The 12,797-nt window shown below is 52.1% G+C and overlaps 1 protein-coding gene across 2 annotated transcripts in view; it reads right to left on the bottom strand.

Annotated features, from left to right (window-relative positions):
* The window catches only part of GPR137B (G protein-coupled receptor 137B), a 39,504-nt gene extending 35,273 nt beyond the window's left edge, over window positions 1–4,231 (bottom strand). For both annotated transcript variants that reach the window (XR_012077290.1, XM_072971022.1), the window contains exon 1: window positions 3,581–4,231. Coding sequence is in view for 1 of the 2 variants with exons in the window: in XM_072971022.1 (XP_072827123.1) it covers window positions 3,581–3,994 (414 nt within the window). In the remaining variant the exon portion in view is untranslated. The remainder of the gene's footprint in view (window positions 1–3,580) is intronic.
* Between the last annotated feature and the right edge of the window lie 8,566 nt (window positions 4,232–12,797).

Here is a 12,797-nt window from a genome sequence, read left to right as displayed (position 1 = left end):
CCTGGCGCTCCAAGGAGAGCCCCACAGGTTTGGGGCTGTGCACACACCCCACACGGGGCCTGCAAACAGAACCAGTCCTACCACTGGCCGCTGCCCCACATCTGCAGCCTGCTGGAGCAGCTGGAGAGGGAGCCGAGGAGAAGTTACCAGCCTGTGGGCAGGAGAGCAGTGCTCACTGTGGAAGACGACGGTCTCCACCCCAGGCCCGTGAGGAGGACAGATGCCTGCAGAGCTGGGCGTGCGCAGGCCCAACGGGGGAGACATCAGGGCTGAGTGGGTGAGGAGGGAGTCCTGGCCCAGGCCAGCCAGTCAGGGAGGTCTGAGGGTGCTGGGGCCTTGGGGGGCAGTCACTGCTTCCACTAGGGATTCCTGCAGATGGGAGGAAAGCAGAGAATGTAAAGGTGGGGGCCGGGGAGGAGACGCAAGGTGGGCACCAGCCCCTCACCGAGGCTGGGATGGAAGGGAGGTGGGGAGAGGGGCCAGGATGAAGCCCGTCCCCCAACGTAGACACAGCCACAGGCAGAGTCACCCAGAGAGGCAGAGCCAGGCCGGAGATGGCAGGCAGGGTCACATGACGCAACCCTGCCCCTTCCCAGGTCCACCCCAGGAGAGCCAGATTCCAAAGGTGGCGGGGGAGAGGCTAAGAGCGCAGGGCACACCCTTCTCCTCCAAGCCCTGGATGCTCAGCCAGGTGTGCCCTGGACGTTGGGGGTGGGGGTGGACAGGAGGTTTAGGCTGACTTAAAGCTTTCATAACCAAGTATGACCAGAGAGCGAGATGGTCCACCTGACAGGCAGTGAGAAGACAGACCGCACCCAGCAGAGGTTTAAAAGAGAGATTTTGGGGAAAAGTAAATCAAATTGAGCCTGTACAATTACCTGATTACCCTAAGAATGTGTGTCTCCAGGCAGACAGGGGCTGGTACCAGTGTGTGGTGTGTGCCCTGCACAAAGGTGTTGGCCAGGGAGCAGTGGAGGAGGGTGCTGAGCCAGGTCCCCAGGAACCGGGACAGGAGCATCCACATGCATCTCAGAGGTGCCTCGCAGGCTGCTGGGCACGTGGTCACCTGACCTCGCCTCTCTGAACCTCAGAGGGGAGCACCCTTCTTACCAGGTTATCACGGAGGCTTTCGTGAGATGCGCACACAAACCCCAAGGCCTGGACCAGCCACAGAGGATGTGGCACCAACAGAAATGTCCTCCACTCAGAACCAAACTTGGGGCACACTGCTCCCTTCCCACTGCCCTCTCCCCCTCCCACCCAGGAGACAGTGCAAACCCACCTCTTTGCTGAGGACCCAGGTCCTGCTCCCGTCTCCTGAAGCTGAAACATATGCTCCCCTAAAAGCCTTGCAGTTATTCCTTAGCTGTGTCAGAAGCGCACTTTCCTCCCCTCGCTGGATGCTAAGCTCTCAGAGGATGGGCTGTGATGTTCAGAGTGAAGTATGTTTTCCCACTGTAATTATAAGAGGTTTTAAACACTGTGCCATAAAGGATAAGCCCTGCACTCCGACGTCACAGATTTGGGCGTGACTCCCAGCTCCAGGGCTCGATGGTCGTGTGACCCTGAGCAAGTCATAAAACCTCCCGGACCATCCTCAGAAAAATGGGAACACCATCGGTACTTCCTTCAGAGGGTGGCTGTGAAGACGCAGTAAGCCAAACCGCTTAGTGCGTGGCCAGCACAAGCACATGCTTCTTAATCGTTAGCCACGACCCCCATCGTCCACAATCTGGTTTACACGCTCTGAGATGGGGCCTGGGCAGCAGCGGTCCCTAAGGCTCCCCCAGCCATTCCAGTGGGCGAGAACCCTGCTGAAGAGGAGTGTGGGAGGGGAGGGGGGGAGAGGGGTGTCGGAGCTGGGAGTCAAAGGACAGCCCCTTTATCATGCCCTCGGAAGTGTATTTGTCAGGAAACCAGGGTCTGAGATGCCAGCAGTCACTGCCACCTTCTCCTGCCAGCCACCCCAGAGACAGACAGAAAACAAGACCTGAGATTGATAAAGCAGCCAGGGCGGTGGCTTGTGGACTCCTGGCTTGAGAGGCTGTCTGCCGGTCACTCTTTCCCTCGCTCAGCACTTCCTTGCCAACCAGCAGATGGTGCAGAAAATGTGCAGCAGCCCTGCCCCTGACCCAGTGCAGAATCCGCGTGCGATCGCCGGAGGGCCGTGCTAGTGCCCTCCGCTTTCCTCTCGCACTTTTTTTTTTTCTCAAAAAGGGACCAGTATAAAGATCTTCACGTGCAGTCGGTCCATCGTCACAGTCCTTGAAGTAACATCAACCTACCTGACCTTTGTGTCTTGCTTGAAATCACTCCCTGCAATCCAATTAAAACGCCGGAGCGTCTGCAATGTAGCTGACTGCCTGAACTGGTTTTAGGGCTGAAAAGCAGTATTTGGACAGATGATACACATTACTCACGGACCAGAAAATATGCTGATACTCTGGACTTAGGAGAAGGCTCTGAGCAGAGATCCTGTTCGATAAGATTATACTGGCTACTGAACAGTCCATTTGTTAGTTTTCAGCCAAGGGTATTTCCTCCAGATTTTCAGTCCAGGGTTCCCCCATCCTAGGGCCAGCCCTTCTCCACTACTCTTTTTTTCGTTTTTTTAATCAACGACATTTTCTTCCAATATATAAGGCCACCACTGAGAGGAGTGGACTGCTTGCTGGCACAAAGCCCACCCAAACGACAGCTCTGAACGCCCCTTGCCGGGTGACACAGTTGGTGCCTTTCCCCCGGGCAGGGTCCTGGCGAAAACGGACACTTCAGGGCTCAGACAGCTTCTGGGAAGCAGAGGTGACGGCGATGACAATGGCGGCCTTGTGCTGCTCCGCCTTCATGCCACACCTCACACAGTGCTTGGAAAGGACTCTACTAAGTCAACGGTCACAACAGCCAAGACAACTGGCGCTTCTCCCATTAGCTTATTAACAACATGCTCCATAAAATGACTCCCGTGTGCCTATAAAAGCGCCGCAGTCAACTTTTACGGCTTTTTCTCGGGGCCGCTCGGATGAGCTCAGCCCGCCCGCTGCACCAGCGCGGTAGCAGGGTGGTGGCACCCCGGCTGCTGTGGGACAGTCCTGCGGAGGAGTTCGTCAGCGGTGGGGCGCCTAGCTCACAGCACCCCATCCCCACCAGGAATGCCCCACCCTCCCGTCACTCAAAAACCCAGTGTCTGGCCCCAGTCTAGAGACCAACGTGCATGCTGGGGCTTCGAAGCTTTGGAATGAGGGTCTAGATGAGAAACGCTGGAGCTCACGTCTCCCTGGTGGGCACACCTCCCACCGGTACCCGACTGGATGCGCCCAGCTGAGGGCAGCGGGTAATGGGTGGCCCCCAGCCCTCACGTCCCTTTTCCTCCTCCTTTGCCTCCTTTGCGAACGGGAGGTCGTTACCTGGGAGAAAGGCCTGCAGGTGGAACCGGGCTCAGACCAGCCCAGAACCCGTGCTTTGTCCTCGCCACACGCTCAGCCCTGCGGCTCGGGGACCGGCCCGCCACGGCCGCCTCGCCCCCGCCAGGCGCGCGCCGCCAGGTGCCTCTCGCCCGCGGGCGTGGCTTCCCGCGACTCACCTGCGTGAAATACAGGTTCATCAGCGTGAGGGTGAAGAACTGGAGGCACACGGGGAAGCAGTAGAGCAGCCAGAAGACGAAGGGGCTGAGCGCGTTGGCCGCCACGAAGTCCTTGAAGTAGAAGGAGAAGAGCACGGTCCGCAGGGAGGCCCAGAGGAGGCAGAGGAAGAGGAAGACGCTCTGGTAGCTCAGCCGCTTGTGGCGGTAGCGCAGCACCAGCCAGAGCTGCACGTAGATGAACACAAAGAGCAGCGAGTAGAACACGGTGTAGACCACGGTGAGGCCGAGCTTCACGTAGGGGGGCACGGCGGGGGTCAGCGTGGGCGGCAGCGAGTCGTTGCGGAGGGGGTCCCACGGCGGGGCCTCCATCGGGCCGGGGGCGCTGCGGCGCGGCCGGGGGCGCTCGGGCCTCATCGGGACTCGCCGCCGCCGCCACCCCCGCGGGGGTCGCCGCGCATCTCTCTCCACCCGGAGCCCGGCGACTAGAGGAAAGAAAACAAGCCGCACTTCCTCCCCCGGCACCACATGATTCACTGGGCGGCCTCCGTCTGCGATTGGCAGCGCCGCGCCCGCCGCCCCCGCGCGCCCGCGCGCCCGCCAGCCCCGCGCGCCGCGGCTCAGCACCGCGCACCCCAGGAGCCCCGCCCCGCGCGCTGCGCGCCCCTAGGAACCCCGCCCCCGCCCCGCGTGCCCCCGCACCGCCCCCGCGTCCCGCGCGCCCCCAGGAGCCCCGCCCCCCGTCCTGCCCACCTCCAGGAGCCCCAGCCGCAGCGCCTGGCCGCGCGCCCCTGGAATCTCCGCCCCGCCCCCTGTCCCGCGCGCCCCCAGGAGTCCCGTCCCCCGCACCGCGCGCCCCCAGGAACCCCGCGCCTCGCCCCGCGAGTCCCCGCCCCGCGCTCTGCGCGCTCCCGCACCGCTCCGCCCCCGAAGCCCCCAGGACCGGCAGCCTGGTACCCGCCGCCCACTTCTCCTGGGACTGATCCACGCGCCACCCGGTCTCAGCTGATGATTACTTGTTGTTTTGCAGGAGTTAGTTATTTTATTTCAACAATGACATACGTTGCAATTTTTTAACATTAAAAATAAGAACTTCACGGCTCTGTGACTGTGAACTGGCCGGTGTTTTTTCTTTAGAAATCTCCTGCTGGGGTGATGTTGAGTTCTAAGTCCAGAAATACCAAAGACAAGGTTTTTGTGTTTGAGGTCAAGTTTGCATACGCAGAGTGAGGAAAGGAATGGTCCCCGCGGCTGCTGCCTGGTCTTGGCGGTAAGCCGGCCTGTTTTCTCCCGGAGATCCATCCGCACCGTGTGCCCGCGCCGTGCGCCAGGAAGGGTGCTCGCCCCTCCCGTCCCCGCAAAGCAGCTCGTGCAGCGGGGAGCCAGGCGGCGAGTCAGCGGAGGGAGGGAGGCCGCAGGACCTCAGGGTGGGGGTGACTGCGCTCTCGGTGTACTGCCTCCCATTACAGTCCGACCCAGGCAGTAGTAGGACGGTCCGTTTATCAGACCAACGAGCCTCTGTGGTTTGCTGTGGCTGAAGGGTCGCTCCTCCAAGACGGCCAGTTGACTCAGTTTCCTCCCCAGGGCGAGTCTCCAGGGTCATTCTTGGGGTGTCGGAGGTGTAGGGTGCTGTGGGCAGGGAGGGCTCTCCAGCCTGCTTCCTGGAGGCATTTCTAGGCAAGCAGTTCGAGTAAGCAGGAAAAAAGGAACCCGAATCTCCAAGATTTCAGTAATTTCTTATGGTTTATTTTTTCATCTTCAGTGAAAGTCAACTTCGTGCCTAATTGTGTGTCCTTTTTCCTAAAAAGACCCCCGCGGAGCCTGGATCCAGCCCTGCTTTTTCAACAAATTATTTAGTGTTTACACCCTCCCCTGTGTATTTCAGGTGCTTCACCAGAGCCAAGGTGTCACGCTCCTTTTGCAGTTCCTCTCTTCTCCCTGTCTCCTCAGCACTGATCTTGTTCCCCAAATCCATTCTGCACAAAGCAGCTAGAATGATCCTTCTGAAAAATAAATCTGGCCATGTCACTCCCATGTTTACATTCCTTTCACTTGTCCAAATGAAGCATTGTTCTGAGGATAAAGTCCAAACTCTACCCTAGCTTACCCCCAGACTTGTCTCTTAAGAGGTGTTAATGAATGTTAACACCTCTTAACTTCTGTTGCCAAGAAAAGTCTTTCCACCCTTTCCTCCCACGACTAGCCAAATCCTATTCATGTGTAAGAGGGTTACTTCCTCCAGAAAGTCTTCCCAGACCACTCCACCCACCATCCACCTAGGTGCACCACCTGTGTGCTTCCAGAGCATCTTTGCATAACTGTCACTCCACCCCACTTGTTTATAAGTTTCCTAGGGTAGAAACTGTGCCTTGCTTACCAATGTCTTCCCTGTGCTTGCCTGGACATTCAGAACATGTCTCCTTCTATTTTATTAAACTGAAAGAATCCAGTGTCATCAGAGGCTCTCATATTTCCCCTCCACCAGGCAGGACCTCTGTTCCCAAGACAACCTTTGATCCAAGATGGCTTCTGGCTCTCCAGCCATTGCACCCACCTCCCAGGCTGGCATTAGGAGGAACAGGGAAGGACTAAAGAGCACTTGTCCTCTCTTGTTCAGGGAGCCTTCCCAGAAATATCACACCATGCATCACTACTCATTGGCAGAACTCACCTTAATAAGATAGCTGGAGAGAGGTTGGGAAATGCAGTTTTTATTCCACACGCAATACACACAGCAAAAGGTCAGGGAGGACAAGGAGGATGGATTTGGGAAGGAGCTAGCAGTCTTTACCATGCTCCCAAGCTGCCCCAGACAATGCCAAATGTCTACAATAGTCTGTCCCTTTTAACACCCAGCATCGGATTTACTTCTTACCACTCTTACAATTTTCAAAATTAAAACTGTATAAAATAAAAATGCTTCCACTTAATATAAAGCTACATTCCTTGTACAATTAAAAAGTACCTTCACTCCTTCCTCCAAAAGGGTCGCACTAAAGGACATCTGTGTCCAGCTCAAATTCCAGGACCTCTGGGCGATGAGTCCTTCCTCCTTTACCTGTCACAGCCCATCTCAATGTTCTGAACTTAAAGATTAAAGTGTTAACATATCTATCTTGAATTTATCCTATATAAAATGGGAGACAGTTAAAAGTAAAGGGTGATTCATTAAAAATAGATGCAAATATACATATAACACAGCAAGGAAGAAAATACAATTGGAAGTTAGAGTTGTTATTTTTGCCATTGGCCACAAGGCTTTCATTGGTATGTAATTATGTCAACTTATGACTCCTCTCTTAAACGCACACTCCAAACCTCCCCTCTCCCTTTATCAGGCACCTCTAATCAGGGGAGAATCCTTATTCTGAGGGAGCTGAGTGCATTAATTTTTTAATGAAAATTTGTTTTCCACTGGGCATACGGTAACATGCGGCACCACCACGGCTGAATTCTAGCTACTGGCCTCCATTACCCATCATACAACGGCAACCTGGCACCCCCTTGATTGTCACCACCATCACGTGCCTTTTTGCGTTTTCACCCACTAGCACGGGGAGTCTGGAATAGCCAGGGTCTCGACTTCAATCTCAAAGGAACCACGCTTGAGTCTCCTGGCGGAGGAATTCCTCGCTGACTGCTGAGACCTTCAAACTAGCAGAGCCCAGATGTAAAGGGAAGAGGAATTAAAAATTCAGCAGTAGATCATTGTTGTATTCCTGAGGGAAGCCATCCGCTTGGACCATACAGCTACGTATTCAGGCTTCAAGATAACCAACACCACACACTGGCACTGAATTCAGAAGATCCTCTGTGTGCTGTTGGATAGCCGCAGTGCCTTTCAGCAGGCACTGGAACTTAGGCCACAGTTAGTCATTTCACTATTCCATCAGGCCAGCAGCTGCTGGGGGACAGACATTAACACACCACATTTCTTCTCCTGGGTCAAGTGGGATCCTTGGTCAGGAGGGCCGACTGCAGTCATGTTGGATTAAGACCCACCCTAATGAGCTCATCTTTTCCTATCATTGTTATTAAACTTTGGTAAATTTAAGCAGAAAAAGAATATATTAAAAGGCCCTTTATGGAGCTCACGGCATCCTCGGGCATCCTGGAGGAGTTTGGAGGCTGAGAAAGTAGAATGACACCCAAAATAATGCTGCAGAACCGGTTCTGTCACAGCACCACCACTGCTGCCACCCCAGGCGCTGACATGCTGGTTTGAACCACAGGCCTCACCCATGCTGGACGCTGGACACTGCCTGTATCAATTAGGAATGAACACGCAAATAGTAAAAAACCCAGCTAATCATAGGTTAAACGTAAATGCTTATTTTTCTCACATCTCTAGAAATTAGCTGTTGCAAACATGGATTCAGCTATCTAAAAACCCTTCCAGGGACACCGGCTCTTTTGATCTGCTTTACCACCCTGTGCATATTGGCTTTCATCTTCAGGATGGTTCCCTCGTGGTTGCAAGATGGCTGCTGCAGCCCTCAATATTACATTTGCCTTCCAGGCAGAAATGGGGAGAAGACAGCAAGGTGGCTCCTGAGGTATCAAGAAGGCAAAAGGTTTCCAAGAAATCTCAAGACAGATCTCCATCTCTGTCTCCCTGGCCAGACGTGTACCCTACAGCCATCTGGAGACGCAAGCAAGGCAAGGAATGCAAGGCCGGCCTGGATGGTGGGGGTGGGCTATGAAGACGGTTTGTCAAGCCGTGCTGGGGGAGTGAGTCCCTCTCCAGAGTAAAGTGTGCAGTTCAGGCTGCTTCGAGTCTAGGTTTCCAATTCAACGTCTGCGGCAGAGCCATCGGATTGGCTGAGCCTAGACCACATGCCCACATCCCAGCGGCAACAGTGGCTGAGAACATGAGAATCTGGCACCTTCAGCTTCCACGGTAGGTGCTTCTACTTCCTAGAATAGGACATTCCCCGAGGTAGGAAGGGAGCTCAGAGGCTGGGGGCCAAAGTGGCAACAAACAGCCTCCTGTGCTGTGATAGATTTCCCCAAATGATGATACACACGTAATTAAACGTTTAGAAGTAACTTTTTAGGAAAACGATATGACATCTGCACGAAATTATCTTTTTTTGATATCTGTCAGCACTCCTCAAAAATTCTTTTAAATATTTGAGGGGTGAGAGGAAAGCAGACCAAGGAAGGAATGTCTGTTTTGCCCCTCATCTGGTCACTGGGATCCAGCCGTCACCAAGCATCTCTCCCAGCTCTGGACCTCCTGTCCTGACTGAGCGTTCAGGTACCTGGGAACCCCGAGCTGTGCAGCTGCTCCAGGACTACTGACCCCCGCATGCCCGGCCTTCTGGAGCTTCCCCACACCCCCACCCACGCTCCATGCCAGGTCAAGCGTGCCTGCCTGTGTGCCACCTCAGGGGATGAGAATTTCCACGGTGGTAAGTAGTTCATTTCAATTAACAAATCCTTGCTGGAATTTTCCAGGAAAAGAGTACCCTGCTGCTTGGTACTGCTGATGCCAGCCAGAGAAATGAGATAGAAACAACGTAACTAACCACAGCCTGCTCAGTGTCCGCTGTTAGGGAAGGCCCCTAAAGGGGGCACACTCGGCGGGAGCATCAGTCAGCTAAAGAGGGCGTGGCCCCTAGACCACGGAGATGACACTTACTCCTGTTAACGGTGGAAATTGCTAGATGAAGTGGCTCAGCAGTTGCAACAGACACAGATTGCTGCGTTTTTACATTTTTTAAATTCACCGCTGAAAACTTCGTGTCATGTGGCTTTCAGTCTCTAGAGTCCACTCCTAAAAGACTTTTTTTTTTTGCTCTCAGTGATGTGTCCTGCTTCACCAAATGTAGTGATAGAAAAACATGAGAAACTCTTCCTTTCTACAGTCAACACATATTAGGTATTTGACTCATTATTGAATGAGCAATGGATTCCCTGGCCACAGTTCTCAGCAATTTAGGACAAAATCAACGTCTCTTATGGGGCTTTCTGGTCCAAATTGCAAGCATTTTAAAAAATTGGCTATAGTCAGTTTACAATGTTGCGTCAATTTCTGGTGTACAGCATAATTTTTCAGTCACACGTATACATTCATATTTTTTCATATTTTTTTCATTATAGGTTACTACAAGAAATTGAATGTATTTCCCTGTGCTATGCAGTAGGACCCTGTTGTTTATCTAATATATATATAGTAGTGTGTATCTGTGTCTGTGAGTCTGTTTCTGTTTTGTAAATAAGTTCATTTGTGTCTTTCTTAAGATTCCACATATAAGTGGAATCATATTTGTCTTTCTCTGTCTGACTTACTTCACTTAGTATGACAATCTCCAGGTCCATCCATGTTGTTGCATATGGTATTATTTTATTATCTTTATGGCTGAGTAGTATTCCGTTGTATAAATATTCCACAGCATCTTTATCCAGTCACCTGTCGATGGACATTTAGGCTGTTTCCATGTCTTGGCTGTTGTAAACAGTGCTGCTGTGAACACTGGGGTGCAGGTGTCTTTTTGAATTAGAGCTTCCTCTGGCTGTATGCCCAGGAGCGGGACTGCTGGATCGTATGGTAAGTCTATTTTTAGTTTTTTGAAGAACCTCCATATTTTCTCCACAGTGGCTGCACCAAACTGCGTTCCCACCAGCAGTGAGGAGGGTTCCCTTTCCTCCACACCCTCTCCAGCTCTAAATTGCAATCTTAAACTTCGGAAGCTAAGGGTTTCAAATGTTTCGGGATTGCTAGGAGATTCAGGGGGAGTGGGTGAGACAGCCTAAGTGACGAGAGTTCTGCAAGCTAAGATGATTCTTCTGTGGAAGTTCCGGTTTCAACAAATCCTAACACTTTGTGAAATCGGATGTACCTGTCTATTTTTATTTAGTTCATGTTTGTAATCCCTAAATGTAAACACGTTGGAGCATATCAAGGTTTTAAAACAACTTTGTTGGGCCTTAAAATTCACCCAGCTCAAGTGCACAAACCAGTGATTTTTAGTGACTTCACCTAGGGTGCGACTATGGTCATGAGTCTGTATTAGAACGTTTCACCCTCCCCAGTAACGGGCGTATCAGATTTTAATTCAGTCAGGTAGCCTCACGGGGTTGTTCGGAGCAAACTCCAAATCTAGAACAATGCTTAACTGCTGTCGAAGCAAACAGGCAGACGGTGTAGCCCTCCTGATGCTCTCAGTACCTTGTAATAACCGATGAACGTTGAAAAGAATACATACGTGTATAACTGAAGCCCTATGCTGCACACCAGAGACTAACGCAATGTTGTGAATCCACTCCGTGCCCTTTTAACGATTCAATGACTCATCAAAACTTTGGCATTGAGTGGATCTGTGGTAAAAAGGGAACTTCGTGTAAACTGAAGCCCACAGTGTCACGAGCATGGAACATTACCTATTCGCCTGAAAACAGAGTGGAATGTTCCCTACCACCAAGTGCCCCAAAGAGTATGAACCGCAGACCCCGGGTTCTGCTCCAGGGAAGGCGGCGTCCGTGGTCTGCTCAAGTCTGGGGGACGGGAGGGATTAGAGCCAGCTCTCTCCAGAGGGTCTCAGAAGGGCATTTAAGTGGCCTGCTCTCTGCCACATTCTTCTTCTAGCTTCCCATTTTCATCTCCAGGAATCAGGCTCCAAGTAGCTCTTGCAGAAGAGGAAGCTGACTCCACCCGTCACATCTCAGGGCCTGTCAGTCCTGAAGCTCGTTCTTCAATGTTCGAGACCCTCCTTAGGGGAAGAGTAATGCAAGTAGGATTCTAAAGTCAATAATTTATTTACAATAACACATCACACATTTTAGAAGCTGACTGGTACTGCAAACACCCCCAAATCCAGGAGAATAATGCTGTCTTTTTGCTTATTATCTGAGGCATCTCTAAATTCCCTTTTCCCTACATTTTTTGGGTCTTCATACTCCTCTTCATCTAAGAATGATTCTGCAATATAAATTTCTCTCTGTAGAGAGAATAGAAAGTGAATTCTTTTCTCTAGCACAATTGCTCAAATCCTGCTTTTATTATTGAAATTCAGGAGAGTTTCAGCTGCACAATTCGTAATTGTTACTCATGTGCATTTTTTGGATTGTTGTGAGTTTGGGAAGACCTCAATGAGCTTTTCTTTTTTTCTTTTCCCACTTATGATCCAGATCTTTCCAAGGCATCTCAAGTTTTCTTGTGCGGAGATTGGATTCATCTTAAGCAGTCTTTCAGTGGGTAATACTCTTTACCCAGTTTCTTGTGAAGTCCGGCTCACGGTGTATTGAGGGTCATAAGGTAACTCCGTCTTTCAGGCCAGTCTGACCTCCCGAAGAGCAGTCCGGACTTGTCACACCCTGAGCTTCATCTGCAATTTTCCTCTGGGAGGCAGTGCATAGAGATGGCTTTGTGTTTAGAAAAGAATTGGTGCCCTGCCCACGGTGCCAGGGGGTAGCCTTCTGAACCCTCTGGTGATCTGTGTGCAGACCAGGCAGAGGGGAGGCGGAGGAGGAAGACCGAGTGGGAGGGCTGGGCTCTGGGGCCCGGGGATCTGCACTGCTAGGACCCCACAGATGCCCTGGGAACAGGCCAGTCCTTCTAAGGGCAGCTAGAGAGTTTAAACTTGGTCCAAGAGCGTCTAGAAGTAGAACCCATGCAAAGTTCTGGCTAACTATGCTCTCGAAATGGGAACTCAGGAGGGAGGGGAGAGCTCAGTGGTAGAGCGCGTGCTCAGCATGCACGAGGTCCTAAGTTCAATCCCCAGTCCTTCCTCTAAAAAATAAGTTTAAAAAAATGTGAAATCAGCACCTGGAATAGTAATTCCAACAGTAATCACGTTCAATATCTCGTTTTGCACTGAGAATAAGGAAACAAACCGTATTACGTTGTGAGAGCTGCCATAACGCGGTACTTCAGACTGGTGCCTTAAATGACAGAAATTTACTTCTCCCAGTCCAGAGGCTGGACGTCCACGATCAGGGTGCCTGCCTGGCAGAGTTCCAGGGAGGCCCTCTTCCTGGTTTCTATGTGGCCGTCTTCTCCATGTCCTCGCGTGGTGGGGAGACAGTGAGCTCTCTGGTGTCTCTTCTGACCAGGGCGCCAACCCCATCACGGGGGCCCCACCCTCATAACCTCACCTAAACCTAATTGTCTCCCTAAGGCCCCACCTCCAAATGCCATCACACGGCTTCAGGCTTCGACCTGTGGGTTTTAGGAGGACACAAATCAGTTCTCAGTGGCACCAACTGCACGGAGGAG

Source organism: Vicugna pacos, chromosome 11, assembly GCF_048564905.1.
Source record: "Vicugna pacos chromosome 11, VicPac4, whole genome shotgun sequence".
Classification (NCBI taxonomy): domain Eukaryota; kingdom Metazoa; phylum Chordata; class Mammalia; order Artiodactyla; family Camelidae; genus Vicugna; species Vicugna pacos.
The sequence above is the reverse complement of the archived record's forward strand: the minus strand, read 5'-3'. Positions and strand labels throughout refer to the sequence as shown.